Source organism: Typha angustifolia, chromosome 13 (genome assembly GCF_048772165.1).
Source record: "Typha angustifolia cultivar Huaian chromosome 13, ASM4877216v1, whole genome shotgun sequence".
Classification (NCBI taxonomy): domain Eukaryota; kingdom Viridiplantae; phylum Streptophyta; class Magnoliopsida; order Poales; family Typhaceae; genus Typha; species Typha angustifolia.
Genome location: NC_133251.1, coordinates 13,524,083 through 13,542,764, shown reverse-complemented (window position 1 = coordinate 13,542,764; position 18,682 = coordinate 13,524,083). Strand labels below are relative to the sequence as shown.

Sequence of the window (18,682 nt, the reverse complement as noted above, 5' to 3'; positions counted from 1 at the left end):
TTTTACATATTTATATATTAATTTTAATAATAATTTGATAGAAATATTATGCTAAAACCTAAATATAATAACATTTTTAAAAAAATATAATAATTTTAGTGATAATTATAAATATATTGAAGGATATAGTGAAAGTTTCGACGACAATTATGTAAAAATTCCCAGTCTTTTTAAATCAAATTCTATGTTTATTTTTTTTTAATAGTAGTTCGTTCTTCAATCAAATATTTTAGCTCAAACAGGACCAATAGACGGTCGACACGGGTACACTTAATCATGTTTTTTTAGCTAAATCATCTCGGTTAATTTTATTATTAGTAAATTTTAGAAATACGGAGTGATGAACTTATCCAAGGCTAGCAATCATGTTTGATGTCTCATGGAAATGAAACATATCATACAATTAGTTTGGTTGTAGATGCCCTGATTGAGGTCTAATTGTTGGTAGTATATTGGGAGGACGGGCATTCCTATAATTGAAATCCAAGTATGTTGGCATTATTAATTATTTGACTTCTTTTAACATGTATTCCATCTGAAAATTCTCTTCTTAGCTGGTAAACTCTATAGTTTGTAAAGTTATTATATCTTATAAATAAAAACATATGGCAGGATCAGCCTAGGTGTCCCTACATTATAATATAGCGTGTAATCTGTAACATTCATAAGTTGTGTATTCGAATTGGTGTGCATGAGACGATTTGCTTGAATCAATTAAGCAAGAAAGGATAAACCTATCAATCCAAATGGTTCGCATATATTTTCCTCAAAATTCTTTTGTTTTTTTACTTTCTAAAAGTTGGTATCTCTGTGCATACCTTTCAAACACTTATTTTATAATTATTAAGTTATTAATTTATTACAGTAAAAGGAAAGTTATCGAAATTTATCCACATTAGTATTGGTTCTAATGGAGAGGGCAATTTATTTTTCCCCTTTGCCGAGAGGAGTTTCCTAGTTATCTCCAACTGCTTTTATCCTCTTCTCTTTGCCAAGGGCTAAGCAGAAAGGAGAGTATTTTTTTTCTCCCCCTCGTCAATAGGCTTTCTTCACCATCTCTAGCGGTGTCTTCTCTTCTCTCCGCTTAGGCAAGTGTTAGGTGGATGTGATCTTCAAGTATTTTTTTTAAATTTATTAAACTCCGTTGATAACGAGCCTGAATTTGCTTTTTAGTGAAGTGTTTAGTCTTTTAAGATTTATATTGTTCTTCACATAGTGTTATAGGTTGGCCAAGCGAGAGGCTTACTTTTAAAGTGTCTACTATATTTTCTCTGTATTATTATGCTCGAGTACTTATTTACATGCATGCTTTAATTATTGTTCAGTCTATAATACAGTCAAGTGTAGCGCTATTTTCTATGACTTCTGTCTTATAATATTTCTTATATTGTATCATATTATAATCGATTTTAAAATAAATAATATAATCAATCTACATACTTCTTTAATAAAGAAAAGATAAATGAGTCTTGAAATTAGGGCATCTTTGTCTCTATCACTTCCATTTGCATTCCAGCACATTGTGCATAGTTACTGGAAAGATAAATAATTTTTTTACTTTACAATGTGAATCCAAAGAGTTCAAATACAAATACAAAATTTAGAACGTACCTTCTAAAGAAACTTTTGAAGGTCTACGCTGGAAAAAGAATCCTAATTTCTATTCCATTGGGATTTGGGGGCTCTTTCATATTAATAGAGACCAAACTCTTATTTTTTAATCCGTTAATATTAACTAATATTCATATGTAAATCTCAAAAGCTACACCTACAAAAGTAATAAATAAGAAGCTTAGGCTCTCGTTCATTTAATCATTATGGGATATCAATAATTATGCTTATTTTGTTATAGTAATTTATTATTATTATTTTCTCATCTTACTATATACAAATTTTAAAATAAATCCATGCATTAGTTACGAATTGCCAATATATACTCACTGATAATTTAATTTTACTGTAGCTTATCTATTAGACAAGTATAGTCGACTCATACAATTTATATATGGGAAAAAAGTGAGCACATTTATCTAGTCTTAAAAAAAAAAGGGAAAAAGAAAATTAAATAATAATAGCTTCCTATTATCCAATGTATAGAAGTGGTATCAAAGCACATGTATAAACTTTACTCTCCTCTTCCAATCAAACTGCTGATATCTCGATCCTCTATTCTCCCTCCCCCTATCCAGATCCGGCTCGTCCGCCATGGCCTCGCCGCTATCCTCCCTCCCATACGCGGATAGCTTATCCGTGGTCGGCATATCCACCTGCACAGCCGTGCTCTGCGAGGCCATCTCCTGGCTCCTCATCTACCGCACGTCCAATTACAAATCCCTCCGCTCCACCATCGACAAGGCCTCCAAGAAACTCGAGTCCATGAAGTCCACTTCCTCCTCCGCTTCCTCCGCCGCTTCCTCTGGGAAGTCCACTTCCTCCACCTCCTTGTCATCGTCCTCGTCCTCCCGAGCCAAGAAGATGGATCGCGTCGAGACCAGTCTCAAGGAGTCGACACGGGACCTCTCGCTCTCTAAGTTCAAGTCCGGCGCCGTCGTCGCCGCTGTCCTCTTCGTCGTCTTTGGCCTCCTTAACTCGCTCTTCGAGGGCCGCGCCGTCGCGAAGTTACCGTTTGCGCCGATCCCTCTCGTGCTCAAGATGAGCCATCGTGGGATCCCGGGGACCGATCCCACGGATTGCTCAATGGCGTTCTTGTACTTCCTCTGCTCGATTAGTATCAGGACAAATCTCCAGAAGTTTCTAGGGTTCGCGCCGCCGAGGGGAGCCGCGGGAGGCGGGCTCTTCCCCATGCCCGATCCCAAGACCAACTAATCTCATTTGGGATGGCCCAATTTGGTGGTTTATTTCTAGCTGAGGTACGGCTCTCGATCATTTTTCCTATTGCAGTTCTTTTTTGGTAAAAAGCTTGCGTCTTTATATAATAAGTTGTTGCAAATTGAGAGATAGCAATCATCAGTATAACTGTATGTTTCTTCTTTTCCCTTTGAAGTAGTCAATGTCATCTGGCGATTCATAGGCATAGTGTTTGTGATTCTATTCCCGGGTGATCTTGTGCTGTCTCCGTGATCACTGTTGCAGAGAAGACTAAGGATATCCTTTGGATCTAACAGCTGATTTGGTTATTTTTAAACTCAATTCTAATGTTTGCATTAGGGTTCCAAAGGTCTGTTTGGAATGAATATACCTACTGGAACACAGTTAGCTTAGTGACATTAAATTCATTAAAAAAAACTTGGGTGTTTGGTTGTAAACTAAAATAGGAACGTTATTATTACCTTAACATGATAAAATGCAAAAACAATATTAGCTTTGGAGGGGAATTGAGGATATGTCATAAATGGACCAAAATGCTCATTGTAATTGAAGTATGTTAGTGCTAAAATATTATTATTAAATTTAGTCTCAGATGAAGTTCAAATTATCTAAAACAATGTTTCATTTTCAAGGTTCAAAAAATTGAGATAGGGATCAAGATCGGGATCAACCTTCCAAAAAAAACGATATGTATTGGGCGTATCGGTCGCATGGATTAGATCAGACTTTTTTAATTATGTAAATTCTAAATATTATTTAAAAATACATAACAATTTCTAAAAAATTAGAAAAAATTCAAAAATGATAAAAAAATAATAAAATAAAGAAAGAAAAACTTTAGTATAGTGAAGAAGAAGAAAAGATAAGAAAGAGAGAGAGTCGAAAAAATAGAAAAACTTAGAGAGATAAAAAAATAAAATTAAAAAATTATATACCAGAATTCGCTGGAGTTAGATCTGCGTCGTTGGAATTCATCGGGGCTAGATTTCTCCATAAGAAAAACAATGACTATATAGTAAAGAGAAAGAAAGAGCGAAAGAAGGAAAAAAAGAGAATGTGAAGAAAGAGTGAAATAGAGAAAGAGAGATAGTTTGGATCAGGTCTAGCCAATATGGATCAGGATCGGCTGATCTGGCTAACCATGGTCATTTTATGAGCTTTCTTTTGCAATACAAACTTTTATGATACCTGCTTAAGTTCGCAATAGCTTATTAAGCTATTGTTTGCGGGCTTATTGAATTTTCATAATACAATACGTAAGTTTGCAATAGTTTACTAAGTTTTTGTTTGCGGGCTTGTAAGTCTGCAATATCTTAAGTCTACAATACTTAAATTCGTAATAGCTTGAGTCAACAATACTTAAGTCCACAATAACTTACTGAGCTTTTATTTGCGGGCTTATAAGCCCGCGATACTTAAGTCTTAAACCAACTTATTAAGTTTTTACTTGCAGGCTTGTAAGTTTGCAGTATTAAGTCTTGAACTAGCTTACTAAGCTTTTGTTTGTAGGCTTATAAGTCCATAATAACTTACTAAATTTTTATTATTATCTTTGATATAACATGAAAAAGTGAAAAGAATCTTTCTTTTGGAGAGAAGTTGAGGATATGTGAGAGAGAAGTTGAAATAGGGGTTTTATTATCATCATTGATGTAGTAAAAAAAAAGTTAGTGAAATTGAGGATATGTCATGTAAATAGATCAAAATGCTTTTATAAGTTAAGGATATTAGTATTGAATTATTATTAACTAAACCTTTATGAGCCATGGTGAGAAGGAGAGAGAGGAGAGCGCATGGAAAAGACAATTACAATTCATTTCATCAGTAAATTTGTAATGTGAGAACTGAGAACTCATAAAAACTTATACTAATTGAGCTTTTCTCTCTCATATCTTATATTGTGAATTTGATTAGGAATAAACTACTGCTTGATTACTAATTTTGGTTAGCGTTTCCTTACCAAATTCAAAAAAATTCTTACACTCAAATCAAATGCCATCTTATTGTTTGTGAATTTCATTTTGTTGGAAGCAAATCCTTTTGTGATCTGTACATTTTAAAAATTGTATGCATTGGATTGTGGTAGCCTAATGGAGCCCGTGATTATTCAATATGCAAATAAATGATATTTGTTATGATTAGTTTAAGAGGAGTTCTATGAGTGGCTGCGAAATAACCATTGGGGGTTTAGAATCTAAGGAGTTCAGGTATAGATGTATATGTTTTGGTGCCATAACAAACAAACTATTCCTTTTTCACCTTTCTTGAGTGAAGTGCTCAACTTGAGACAACAGACCAAGTAAACTAGGCATACAACATGTACATACCTTTTTAGCTGTTATACTTTTATTCTGTAAATAATACTTAGAATTCCAGTTAATAATTTTAGGGTCAAGTTGTACTCTTGTATTTATCAGGTTTGCAATGTGATACAGGGCCAAACGTCAGCAGGTGAAAATGTAGTTCAGCATTTGTAATGACAATCGCACTTTGTAACAACATAAAGTACAAGAAGTGATAATAACAATGAAAATGCTAGTAACTGCTGTTAGGGTTATTTTAGTTTTTGTGATAAATGCTGTAAAACTGTATTCTGTTCTATATTTTTGCTATTTCTGCCTACATGTTTCAATAAGTGGATGTAGATTCTCAATATGCTTTGATCTTCTTTCCCACTAAACTATTTTTTCTCTCCTCTCTTTTGTGCTCGCTTGGCTCTCTTACAAAAAGAAAAACCTTCATGCCTCTTCAGATGTTTTTGGACTTAGAGCTATATACTTAGGTAGAATGTCGAAATTTAGAGAACTTTATGCTGCTATGTCAATGTCTAAGCTACATGCTGCTATACCTAGAGAATTATATGTGGACAAATAGTTTGAACTTTGAAATGCATATGCAGGTCCATATTAGTAGTGGAAATGGTTCCTCTAGTTGGGCACCAAGCAGTCTGGTTATGACTGGAACTATGGAAAGAGCTTGGCTTTTCTTTTTTGATAGAGGAAGGCTCCTGTCCAAACATCATCATGTGCCATCTTGTTTTTGTTTGTAAATTGATCATAATCCTATTCTCATGTAAATAGTATAATCCTGTCAATGTTTGAGTAGGAGGATGTAGGAGGATTTATTGGATCCAAGATGTTTGAAACTTTGAAACTGGGAAATATATACGACTAGAAGAGAATTAAGAGATTTTAGGAAAACTTTCAAATGTTGAACTAGAAGATTTATTGATCAGATGCTTGAATTTAAAGAATCTTGTTTTGTTGCCCTTGTAAGCGAACAAGTTCTGTCTGTCAGTCCACAAAATTGAGCAGCGATATGCCACTTCACCACACAAATACAAATAGATTAAGTCTTTTACCAAGTTCACTAAAATACATGGCCACTCTTTAACATCTTACTGAATCTTGTGAAATGATAGAATGTAAAAATAATGCATGATCCTGTCAATTGTTTGAATTGGCTATAAAGGCTTAACTGCTGGAAAGGTCAGTGTGTCTTGCTCCATTAAGGCATCTGTTATGGAATATCTGTAAGTTTATTCTACAATGCTAGTAGAGAGAGGTATAAAAGGATACCTATGTGGTGTTCTCTTTTTTGAATAAATACAACTTTTCAATTTATGAAAAGTTTAAGTGCCAAAAAAGCTAGAGATTGTATTTTAATAAAGAAAGCAACGATGGTTGTGCCTACTGACATAGGGCATGCCGATCGGCACTTTCTGTGCCGGTGGAGTATCGATATGTGGCACGATAGGTGCTCCACGACACTCTTCGTTGTAGCTTTGTTGCTCACCATCGACCTCACAGTTAACCTCGTCGTCGTCCGAGATCGAGGCACTGCTCGCTCGCACCCACGTCGGTGCCCTAGCCTTAGGAGAAAGAAATGGTGTGGGTTGAGTTGGTTTGAAAAAAAATTTATGCTGCGGATCTGGTAAGGTCAACAATGAGCGGTGAAGGGTGAAGGTGAGTAGTCTGCCTCATCTTTTTTTCTCTTGCGGTACGGCCGGTAAGTGCCGCGACATTTTCTTGCCGTGCCACAGGCATAGCCATCCTTGGAAGAAAGGATTATAAGCTTATTACAAGTTGGTTGGATGGCTAATCCATTTATGGTCTTAAAGTACTATTGTTTGGTGCTAGTGTAAGTTTATCCGCTTTTGTTTTCTTCGTGGCCCAATGAGGTCAGAAATAATTCTATCCAAACTAATGAGGCTCCATGGCTTGACCATATCCATATGGAAGGAACTTTCCATAATCTTTAACCATATCCCTTGGGACTCTTGACTTATTCTAGTGTTAAACAGAATCAGTTTCATATATTCTACTTGAACTATCTTTGCTTGTTCTCCATCTTATTACAAAGAAGCATTATAACTGCCGTAATTAGTCAGAAAGAATTGGTCTCTCGATGGAAGGGTAACTTGACTTGAATCCTATCTTTGTTTGGGAATCTACTTAGAGGAATTCCTTGTATGAAGTCTTCTGTGTTCTTTGGAATCAGGGATTTGAAGGAATATGAGTTTCCCTTCTGTTAGGCCAATGAAACCCCTAGCTATGTCAGCAAAACTATTTTTAAATTGAATGTTAGGATTGAGATAAAGTTCTATTCTTGGTGATTTACAATAATATGGTTCTTTGATCTAATGACTGTTCTAATAATGGTTATTTACTCTGTTCATTCCTTTTTATAACTTATAAGCTATCTTCCTTTCGAATATTTTACAATAGTTAGTGTAACCATGTTGAACTTGTTCCTAATTGTAGCTTTCTTTTTTCTGCAGTTGTATTACCTAATCTGAACAGGAACTGATCGTGCTAAGGTAACAGTGTCGTATTTAGAAAGAGGCATTTGAGAGAGAAAAGGGAATAAAGTTGTGAGTCAAGGAGGAAAACTATTTCAATTTCCTCATATCTTTTTAAGTTTTTCATGTCCATGCATGAATTTGGTTGATATCTCACTGTTTACTCGTGACAATGTTTTACTGGTAGGGTGATGCAATTCATTTTCACAACTGGAACTTAATTCATGAATGAGTAATATTACTGTGAGATGAACTCTTACTCCCTACCCGCAAGTTGATGCTTAACTGGGGGCAATAGCTAGAGGGTGCTTATGCTAGATCATATATTTATATTGTTGCTAAGAGCTTCATGGCTAAGTCAATCTTTAATATTCACTACATGGAAGAAGTATTTTCACTGCTGCAGTATGTGTATATATTACCTCATAAAGCTATTAAACCACACATAAAAGAGGAAAACCCTGAAAAGAATCGTTGGTAATTCTGTGTCGGTTCTCATTTAAGCATTATACATAGTATCCTGCTGCAAAATTTCAGCTATATCTATCCTCTTGCTCGAACTTATATTACATTGTAGCAATTCCGTTGCATGCGACAATCCATTGAAGGTCCCGATTTTGCCTCAACAGGTTCCTTCACCCTTACTCAGAATCATAGCCATGAGAGGTCTTATGAACTCTTTGAACTGCAAGGAAATAAAAATTGTTTGATGTTTAGAAAAAATATCAAAATAGTGCGGTGATTATATATCGGAACAAAATGATTATTAGTAAGAATAAAACACACTGAAAGGTAATAGGTGCTTGTTAAACGATAAAGTTCTGTCCTCACCTCATGGGATACGTTAGCCATTGCCAGTATTATCGAGGACATGAACCATTTTTCTTTTTCAATTTGTAGACTTTAAATTCTTGTTGATTTTTCCGTCAATAAGCAGAGCAAGTTGTAATGAACTAGGGATTTTTAATGTATGTAAATTATGTATATCTATTATAATAAAATATACATTGACTATAAAAAATATATGCACTTAATTTTATATATTAAGTACAAAAAATCAGAATCTAATTAAATTGTAAAATCCTCGGCTGCCAAAAATTCCTGCAGCCGGTTATCTATCTCTCAATAAAAATAAAATAAAATAAAAAGTTGCCAGAGCTGTAGAGAATCTGCAGACAAGGACTAGCCTCTTTTGTTTGGTTTATGAGGTTATTAAAGATTGATAAAAAATAAATAAAAATCCAGTGTATAATGAAAGTATGAAACTTCCAAGTGTGAAAAATTTCTCATATTGAATTCCACCCTACAATTATACTATTGCGTATAGTAGCATTTCAAGCTGAAGGGAAGCATAACACACGGATATACACCAAAAACAAGTGTATGGTATACAAAGATCAAGTAAAATTTGAGGCATCCCCCACTTTCTACATTCAATCTTTATAATAATCATCCATCAAAACAAAATTTTATGACTCTGTCTCAGAGATAGACAGAGACGCCGTTTAGGACAAAAGGAAATTTTACTCTCTGGAATGCAAACTTTCAGGTCTTCTCATTCTTCCATGATCACACCAACTTTCTTTTCGAGCTAATTGGAGAAACTGCTGAGTAATCGTCACTCAGGTCGGCTTCATAATGAATCTGACTAATAGTTCACTGCAGGTCCTGGAATTCCTAGTGTCAAAATCTGGAAAGAAGTGAATGGAAAAAAAAAGGACATCATTCAACCAATTAAATCACCCAGAAAATGCAAAGGAACCAGCAAGAAACTCATACAACTTCCCATTCAGTATGCATATATGTATGCTCTCACTAGTTTGCAGTACTCTATTGATACTATATGCAGCTACGACATCCATCTCTTCTATTTGTTTGGATACTTGCTTGCAACAGTGAAAATCTTCAGCTTTTAAATTTGTGGATTTCCTCAAGCTGCAATGAGCTTCTAAAATATCTTCAAGCTACTAAGTTGATATGCAGATTGGCTTTTCTATCACTGATGCCTGGTATTTTTATTTTTTTTTCATTTGGCAAAGTAGTTTACAGGAAATATCCACATGGAATTATAGCCAACTGAAAGCTTTATGACATTTAAAATTTGACCACCGCTCTCTCAAGCTATCTGACCTCATTATTGATTACTTGTCGTTGTATGTTTTTCAATCATAGCATATTATGGTCATCTCAACTTCACCAAATTATGTTCGTGATTCTTGTAATAGATGTCCAAAATAATTGGAAGCTAGGTGGCAAAATTTGATCCGACCCTTCTCTAATAGGTAAGACTTTGAGAACTATTGCATACATATGATAAAGTTGAGACAGCACAACTATCTTGTATTGCAAGTAGCTAAACCAACTTGAAGATGCTGGTAAACATCTTCTGCGTGGGTACACTATATTCGTCCTCCTCGAGATTGGAGCTATCTGTATGAGGATAAAAAGAGAAAAAGCCAACCTTTTCTTTTTTGAAAAGAAAAGGAGGGGGTACGACATGAGGATTTCCCACGGAGTTATCCATCATAGTACCACTCTCACCAATGCATGTTAACTACGGAACTCTGATAGGATCCGATGCATTAATACTACTATGATAAAAAATAACCAACCTAACAACTTACATCCCAAGAAGGCAACGGATAGAGCTCATGGTTGACTCCTGGGTAGCTTGTGTAGAATTGAATGCTCTGGCTTGTGTTCACATTCAAAATCGAGATGAACAAATGCTCGCTCAACTTCTGGGAGTTCCTCAATCTTAATCTGCAGTGATTCCCCAATAGCATGTGCTTCTTTCAGATGTAAATCTTCTGGAAGTTCAATGTCAACCTGCCATTTTGTAGGGAGCTCAAACAAATCACATTGCAATCACTTGTGTACGAATATCATATGAAAAGCAGATTAAGCAGCACAGCCAACCATGTTCGAATAAACAAATTTCTAATTCCTTCATAGATTAGAATTCAAGATGATGTTCTAAGATGACCATGTTACTGGTCAAGTGACACCATAGTGCATATGTAGATTTTATAAGAAGCAAACTGCTAACCTCCACGAAATAGAGTACGCCAAAAGTGTAAGCTCGAACAGTATCGACATGATTGATTTGAGGATCATGCCTTAAAACAAGGTATGTCAATTTCTGCAACATCTCTGGAGGAGCTGATTGGCCAACTAGTGATACTGCATTGAGCACAAAGGGAGAGAACAATAAATGTGTTATTAGGGCTTTCTAATATACTGAACAGCCAATAAATAAAAAGGTATCAGAATAGAGATTTATTTTATTTGTTCAAACTTGGTACGTCATAGGCCATGAAATAGAGCCAATCTTTTAAGTAACTATGCTTTTAGTATCAATTCCATTCCAGAGAAGCTGCGATGAATTTGCTGTATAGTTTATTTTGTTAAGAAATAATAGAGTTCACAAGAAAGACAACACAGAGGGGGAACAAGATGAAAAGGACTTGTCGTTGTCGGTGAGAAAGCAATTTGTATGAAGTGATAATATTAATATGTACAGTAAGAAGGATCTCGATATACTACTTCAGTGGAACTATGTTTCAACAAGATGAGGAATAGAAAACACACCTGCATTTTCCCATACAGTTGCAGACCAGTTTGAAATTGTGTATAATGCAAGGATGATAGCTCCAGCTGGGTCAATCCACCAGTAAAATTTGTCCCCAAGAACAGCAGCAGCCAGGCCTACCACGTTTGTCACAACATCGAAATAATGATCCTGGATATATGAATAAGATCCAGATTTTAGAAATTCTCAAGATATCATAATGCCGCACATCTGATTCTAGAAAAACAAAGAAATAACCTTAGCATATGCACGAACGATCTTGTTCCCTGAGGTCCTGCAATAAAGCCAGAGAGCCAATTTTACCACTGTTGCGAGCAACATGATCGAATACAACCACGCTAGCTGAGCTGGGTTCATCTTCTCAGGAGCCGTATTTTCCATCAAACGTTCAAGGGCTTGAATCAGAACTTGAAATCCTGGAAATATGAGAAAGCCAAATTGCTTCTTTAATGTAATGTATGAATTTTGTCTCAATTTCTAAGCAGTGGCACATATCTTATAGTGTGAGTTTCTTCGATACATAAAGACTAATTCACTTACAAAGTCTATCAGTCAAGAAACTTCAAACAGCTGTAAGGATCATCAACCAAAAAAGAGTCTCTTATAAACTTAATATCATGTTCTATTAGATCGTCGAATTGCATTATAGAGGTTCTATATTTTTTAACCATGTTTCTAAAGTTCCACTTTCTAACTCTCTGCTGCAGCGAGCTTCCTCATATTCCATTCAATAGGTCCATTCTTTTGCTGCATTGAGATGTGAATGTGTTCTCAAATTGCAGAAGTACACAATGTTTAGAAATTATCTTGTGGCATGCCCTATTTCGGAGGCCATGCCGCGAACTAGAACAAAGGCAGAGTATATATTTTTGTCAATGTGACAATCTAGAGTAAATTCCAATCAATTTATCAGTGGAAAACCATACCTAAGGTAGCCATAATAGCAGCAAATACAATAATGCCTACTGGTTGCACACGCAACTTGCCGATAGGGTATTTGTAGACATTAATATTCTTCATGGACAGATGGGTAAACCACAGAATGCCGCCTGCCAGAAGATCCAACAATGAGTCCAGGGTTGAGGCAGCAATAGCAATTGATCCACTTCTTATGGTAGCATAGATCTGCAATTAATTTGAATGCATCGGCATGGTTATTAAATATGCAATCACACAGAGGTAAAGTAAAGAAAAAAGAAGAAGAAAGAACTCAAGAACATTACTGTTACGAAAATGAAACAAGAAGTTACCTTCAAAAGCAAGAGAACTATGTTTGCATAATTTGATATCCTCATGGCAAATTCACTGTGTCTCTGCTCTTCAAGATCTTGAGCTTCATCATCTTTGTGTGTTGCATTCAGTGAGTCAACTTCCTCAAAGGATCTCAGGGTAGCAAACTGTTTCTCATAGTATTCTTTCTCCCCTGGCAAAAGGAAGACAAATCTCACAAAAATAGCATCACAAGAATCAGAGGCTCATTAAATTCGTCACAGCTACCAAAATATATCAAAATCAAGATACTAATCTACAGCACGTATCAAACTACAAAGATTGAATCCTTTAGCTACTATATGCATATAGCTTCTTGAAAAAAGAAATCAGTCAAAAGAATTCCTCCGGTACCTTCAATCAAGCCTTTGCTCCGGGAAACGTCGATGGCGAAGGGCTCCTCAAGGTCAACGCACTCCCTCACCTTCTTCGGCAGCCTCGCCACGAACTCCCCCTTCATTGACCCCACCGAGTTCCTCCCCCGCCTCGTCGCCGCCCACGCCGACGCCTCCGCTCCCTCGCCGTTCTCCAAGAGCGGCGCGCTAGTCTCCGACGCTTCCATCTCTCTCCTCTCTCTCTCTCCCTCCCTCCTCTCTCTCTATATATTTCTAATGCAAAGAGATAAAGAAAGCTCCAAAGATTGCATCTTGGAAAGGTACGAAAGCTCTCGCTCGACGCCACGGCCCAATAGCTTCGTTTCTGCCTCGCAGAAAGTCTCTCTCTCTCTCTCTCTCTCTCTCTCTCTCTCTCTCTCTCGCTGTTATAGCTACGCTGACATTTTCATACCGTGCGAGTTGTGAACGCGATGGGCGGGCGCGGCGCGACCGAGCTTCTTCAGTTTTGTTTACAATTGAATCAAATTCTACGACGGTTTCATTCCTTCCATCATTTATTCAGTTGATTAATCCCCGGATTATTATATATGGAAGGAACGTGGCATTAAATAAAGGGTCCGAATGAATCTGGTCCCTCCCTTGGCGAGGCCACCACCAAGTCTGCATGCTTATCTTAAGATATTTTGATCCCCGGAAAGGAAAGGCTGAAAGGTCCAATGGACATCCCTCGTAAAATCGAAATGTCTCACCGGAGACTTTGTCTTGGAAGTGAGAACAAACGCCCAACCAAGCGTATTTCGACTGGTCTGGGACTCCACGAATCCAACAACGTCTGTCCAATCTGTAGACTTTTTGAGGAAATTTTTCACTCATTGGGTCGTTGGACCTCGCTTTTTGAGGAAAGCTTGCCGCCGTCTCGCCTCCGCCATCTTCTCATGCTTAATAATATGTACTCCAACAATGCAATTTATTATCCTCAAATTTATTAGCCAAAATTATTGTAAATCGTGTCAATCAATTTCTCTATAATATTATTTAAAATTAAAATTAAATTTAAAATCTTTTTAATTATGAAAAAGATATATATAATAAACGCAGCAATACAGCTTAGTAATGAATCCTTGCATTTACTTATGAGTAAGTTAAAGTCATTTTTCCTCCCTACTGCCTAATAAAACCAAAAAGCATAAGTTAGAACTGTTAAAATCCAAAAGACAAGATCTAAAAACCATAGTAAACATATCAGGCAGGAAGTAATTTATAAATCTCCATAAATGGTCAAATGATATAAAAGTAGTGAACCACATGGTTATTTATTATCAAAGTGATAGTTACATAAAGCAATGCAACTTGCAAGATTCATTCATCTAATTCTACAAGTTGGTAGACCACGAGTTGTCATTTAATGCTGACGTGTATGATATCTATACAATTGGGACTTAAAATTAATTTATTAAAATATCAAGTCTTACCTCCATCTGGCTAATCCCGGCCTTTCCATTACTGGGCATAAACTGTAATTAATTATGAAGAAGATGGAACGTATTGGAGATTTAAGGAAGGTCAAACGAGGCAACTTTGTTTCTAATCTCGGCAGCCTAAATTATAGTATCAAGATGGGGGTGGGAATAACGAGAACCTTTTGGGTCCAAAAAGGAGGTCCAGTCCGGCTGGTAAACGGACGAGTTTGAAACTGATTCGTGTCAGGTTTTGCTCACATGAGACACGAGTTTTATCCTTGTCCTCCTCGTAAATAGCGTCTATCTCGAGTTCAACCATAGTTTTGAGGGGTCAAACTAGTTATCCAGATATTTATCTATAAAAATATATCAAACCTTAAATTTAATATTAAAATATATCTGTTTCGTTCCATAACTATTAGTATAATGCTAATAAATTCAGTGTTTTACTTAGAATATAAGAAGTGAATTAATCTAAAAGTTTACTAACAGCTATAGTATAATGGACTACTTTTGATGTAAGTTTGTAGTTCGTCTATTTTGACATATAAAATTTATTGAATATAACTAGTTTGACGAGAAAATGATAGTAGAGTAACATTTTTCTTATTTGCATAAAGAGCATATTAATATCTTACTTTAGAGCAATTTTATTTATCCATTTTCTTACCTTGAGAAGGGCTCAAAAGACCACATATTTTCTTAGTAGAATATTCTTGTGTTTAAGAATTATATATAAAAAAATAGTTCTGGTTAAAATGATGATGGAGAGAAGAATTATTCTTTTTTTTTTAAATTAGTTCCTTGCAAGTATATAATATGGTACACCAAGCTTCTTCTTCTTTTTGTGTGTGGTTAAAAGATACTTAAATTAAAGGCAAAGAAGAGTCAGGAATAAATAAGAGGGATTATTTCCGCATTACGTGATAAAAGAATATAAGAGCTTCCCAACAACAACATAAGAAAAAAAAGCGCCTAGGAGACAATTAGTGCCAAGCCAGTTAGTGGTCTCATTACATTCACAGTAAGACATGAATAAGCGAGAAAGTTTGGAATTAAAAAAGAAAAAAGAAAAAAAAAAAGGTATTGCAGATCTTCTATTATATGTGAAAGGGGCCAAGGATATGGGTCAACATTGAGGATGATGAATTGATGAAAGGTGGAATCGACTTCAGCAATGAAGTAGGTCGGCAGCCATTTGAACACCAAGTTGACAATGCCCCTGAACAAAATTTGCTCTCTAACCAAATCGAAACAAACAAGGATACAGAAGAAACAAACAATTATTGAGGAGTAAATAAGCAGTTTGATAGAATCATTGGTGATCAGCTCCTGGCCTTGAATTAAGAAGAGGCTGTAAAGCCTTGACGACAATCGTCATGTTAGGTCGGAAATCAGCTTCATATTGAACGCACAATGCTGCAACTGCTGCCATCTGAGACAAAACAAACCCAGCACTATGATTCCTTTTTATTTGTATTGGATTGTAAAGAATTAATTCCAGGCAATCTATCGGATCAAGTTTCTAAAATTAATTGTCTTAATTACATATAGACCCTCTAAACTATTGTCCGTTTCTACATACACTTTCTAATGTATTCTTTATTGCATTTTGATTTTCTCAACTATCTAAGATCTCTCGCCCTTTGACAACGGAGAGAAAATGTCAAATGATAATCTTAATCTCAACTTTTTTTCTGTTTCTTTACTCTAAAATTAAGGTACCTGATATTTTCTTTGATAAAATATTCAAATATGCAACAAACATAAAGAGACGTTCTGAAGATTTTAGATAGCCGAGAAATTAAAAATGAGAGGGAGTATGTAAACACAGATGATAATTTAGGGACTCTATCAATTCTTTAACATGATTTGAGAGCATAAGCTCCTTGAAATAATTTGTGACGTAAGAACTCACTGATGCAAGTTCAAGAGAGTAGAGAACTAGAGGTTACCTTGGCAACTGCTTTTGGTGGATAATCATTATCAAGCTTGGGATCTACGCACTGCTTCACTTTGTCTTCACTCAATCTTGGTGTTGCCTTATTATAGAAGAATGCATATTAGCATGTAACAAAAGCACAAAAACCTCTTTGATGATGAGAGGAACCTACCCAAGTAACAAGACTTTGTTGTCCTTTAGGCATGGTATGGTCAACAGGCTTTCTTCCAGTTAGAAGCTCTAAAAGAACCACTCCAAAGCTATACACATCACTTTTCTGAGTCAGTTGCCCAGTCATGGCATACCTGTCAAACATGTGAAGCAAGATTAAAGCCTTCTCTGACGAACAACTTAGAAGACTAGAGTAGAGATGATATGCTCTATGTTTACTTCTATGCTACTGGATCTTTGGTACTGTCACTTAGTGGACAAAGAATGTCATCCGTAATTAAAACCTTTGATTTGTTTTGCTTCTGTGTAAGGGTGACCAAGAAAATATTGATGAGCTTACTCTGGAGCATGGTAACCAAAAGTTCCTAAGACCCGTGTTGAATGAAGACGTGCCGCTGAATCAGGAGACTGGTTTGTTAGATTAAAATCAGCAATTTTCGACTCAAAATCATCGAAAAGGAGGACATTGCTTGATCTGATATCGCGATGTATAATTGGAGGTTGGTTTTTTTCATGTAGGTACTCAAGACCTTTTGCTGCACCATAAGCAATCTTGACTCTTTGGCTCCAATTCAGTATAGGACCTGGCTCAGCATCTTGCACTCCTTTTCTTCCTGCATAACAAAAATGACTTGATCGATACAAATCTGAGGATAAATTGAAAAATTTTAACATGAAATAAGTCAAGTAATTTATACCATGTAAAATATCATGCAAAGAACCATTTGTCGCGAATTGAAAGACCAATATCCTATTATCTGCATCCAAGTAGTATCCTAGCAACTGTACAATGTTCTCATGTTTAAGTCTTGAAACCATGGATAACTGCACGAGCAAGAAGTAAAATAGTGTCAGATTAAAATTTTGTGGTAATAAATATTAGTTTGCGCAATAATTTCAATGATTAGTAGCATTCACCTGAGAGGAATAATCGGACTCGGGTTCATTTGAGACGCTAAGATCGAGCTTCTTTATTGCAGCATGCTCTCCTGTTCTAAGAATTGCATGAAAGACCTTCCCATATGAGCCTTCCCCAATCAAAGCTTTCTGGCCAAAGTTGCCAGTTATTTGGTTCAGTTCAGCAAATGACAAGGCTGGGACATCAATGGGCAAGACCTTTGGAGGTGCTCCACTCCTAGGAGGATTTGGCCCTCTTTGATCTCTGTTCTGTCCTGAATTATGAATACGCAGCAGAGAATCCAAAATAAAGTAAATGATGATGAATTATCCTTATAAGACTTTATGATTACCAGGCATAGAACAACTAGTATGGCATAGATCACTAATAACGTTGTGCGTGTTCACAACTCCTCATCCACGATTCAAGTAGGACACAACCTTCTTTCCTACGTACAAGATGCAATTTTTTGCCTTTAGAAAGGATTCTTTCTAATATATCATTAAGTTGATCTGCAACATCATTTGATTTCTTAGACCAACAGGTCAAATCTTCAAAATTGCTGATCAAACCTAATATGCACACAGAAAGAAATGCGAGAGAGCAAAAAAGATTCCAACCCTAACAGGCCTTTATTTTGACCCTATATTAGGTGTTTACTTCCTCTCTTGTAATTTGATTTCATCTAAACTTAGAGACTCTACAATTCTCTGCAATTCACAGCAAATTAAGTGTTAAGTATACAAGAAATCAGAGTTATCGAGTCTTTAGCTTGATGGATGGCAATGCAAACTCTGGCATCCCAATCTAAAACCATATTAACAAACATAGGCATTACATCAACCACCTTGTCGACAATCAGCACTCAGACAACAAAACAGCCCAAAATTTAACTACCTGGAGCACTCCGCGGCGGCGGAGCAGCATGCTGCCCTGCAGGAGGGCCATAGTTTTCCTTCTCCACGCCTCCACAGCACCACATCTTGGATCGGATCTCTCACCGCTCCCAAGATCTCGTTGAAAGATTCCACCAACTCGATCCTGCAAAAGATGAATCACGTCCCAGTTATTAGCTGCAAGCTTGAATCTCGAAGTAGGGAGGAGGTGAATGATACCGACCAAGAGCTAATATCCAAATTAGGAAGCAGAGGAGAAGAGTAGAAGAGAGAGGGAGGAGAATGCTGCATGTCGTTAAAAGGGAACGCATTTCCCGGGAGAGGCAGGTAATTTCGATTATTTTAAAGAGCGCTGTCCAAACGGCTCAACGGAACACCATGTTACCGGCCGCTGCTTTCCCTCATCGGAGTTGCCTCCACGTCCCACGTCTCTCTCTCTCTCTCTCTCTCTCTCTCTCTCTCTCTCTCTCTCTCCCTCTCTCTCTCTAT

At 36.4% G+C, this 18,682-nt stretch overlaps 3 protein-coding genes across 3 annotated transcripts; 1 reads left to right on the top strand and 2 right to left on the bottom strand.

The window, feature by feature from the left end:
- The first annotated feature begins 2,125 nt into the window (after positions 1-2,125).
- Positions 2,126-7,889, top strand: LOC140774724 (uncharacterized). The gene is made up of 2 exons (XM_073117817.1): positions 2,126-2,870; positions 7,610-7,889. Exon 1 carries the CDS (start codon positions 2,206-2,208, stop codon positions 2,824-2,826), a length of 621 nt encoding a protein of 206 aa, XP_072973918.1. The 5' UTR covers positions 2,126-2,205; the 3' UTR covers positions 2,827-2,870; positions 7,610-7,889.
- Positions 7,890-8,919: 1,030 nt separating this feature from the next.
- LOC140772939 (metal tolerance protein 4-like) lies at positions 8,920-13,352 on the bottom strand. The gene is made up of 8 exons (XM_073115201.1): positions 12,846-13,352; positions 12,473-12,645; positions 12,149-12,347; positions 11,460-11,638; positions 11,222-11,372; positions 10,680-10,813; positions 10,255-10,459; positions 8,920-9,320 (listed from the first exon to the last, which is right to left on the bottom strand). Exons 1-7 carry the CDS (start codon positions 13,051-13,053, stop codon positions 10,280-10,282), a joined length of 1,224 nt encoding a protein of 407 aa, XP_072971302.1. The 5' UTR covers positions 13,054-13,352; the 3' UTR covers positions 8,920-9,320; positions 10,255-10,279.
- Positions 13,353-15,223: 1,871 nt separating this feature from the next.
- LOC140774186 (probable protein kinase At2g41970) lies at positions 15,224-18,671 on the bottom strand. The gene is made up of 8 exons (XM_073117074.1): positions 18,417-18,671; positions 18,195-18,338; positions 17,318-17,571; positions 17,098-17,224; positions 16,740-17,013; positions 16,401-16,533; positions 16,242-16,328; positions 15,224-15,721 (listed from the first exon to the last, which is right to left on the bottom strand). The coding sequence occupies exons 2-8, from the start codon at positions 18,277-18,279 to the stop codon at positions 15,602-15,604; spliced, it is 1,080 nt and encodes a 359-aa protein (XP_072973175.1). The 5' UTR covers positions 18,280-18,338; positions 18,417-18,671; the 3' UTR covers positions 15,224-15,601.
- Positions 18,672-18,682: the final 11 nt, after the last annotated feature.

Excerpts from the sequence above, each read along its gene's own strand:
- LOC140774724 (XM_073117817.1), top strand. The coding sequence starts at position 2,206 with ATGGCCTCGCCGCTATCCTCCCTCCCATACGCGGATAGCTTATCCGTG.
- LOC140772939 (XM_073115201.1), bottom strand. The coding sequence starts at position 13,053 with ATGGAAGCGTCGGAGACTAGCGCGCCGCTCTTGGAGAACGGCGAGGGA. Across the intron at positions 11,639-12,148 it reads TGCTATTATGGCTACCTTAG|GATTTCAAGTTCTGATTCAA; the intron begins GTATGGTTTTCC and ends TCATATTTCCAG. Across the intron at positions 10,460-10,679 it reads GCGTACTCTATTTCGTGGAG|GTTGACATTGAACTTCCAGA; the intron begins GTTAGCAGTTTG and ends ACAAAATGGCAG.
- LOC140774186 (XM_073117074.1), bottom strand. The coding sequence starts at position 18,279 with ATGTGGTGCTGTGGAGGCGTGGAGAAGGAAAACTATGGCCCTCCTGCA. Across the intron at positions 16,534-16,739 it reads TTTGGTTACCATGCTCCAGA|GTATGCCATGACTGGGCAAC; the intron begins GTAAGCTCATCA and ends CATGTTTGACAG. Across the intron at positions 16,329-16,400 it reads AACAAAGTCTTGTTACTTGG|GCAACACCAAGATTGAGTGA; the intron begins GTAGGTTCCTCT and ends TTCTATAATAAG.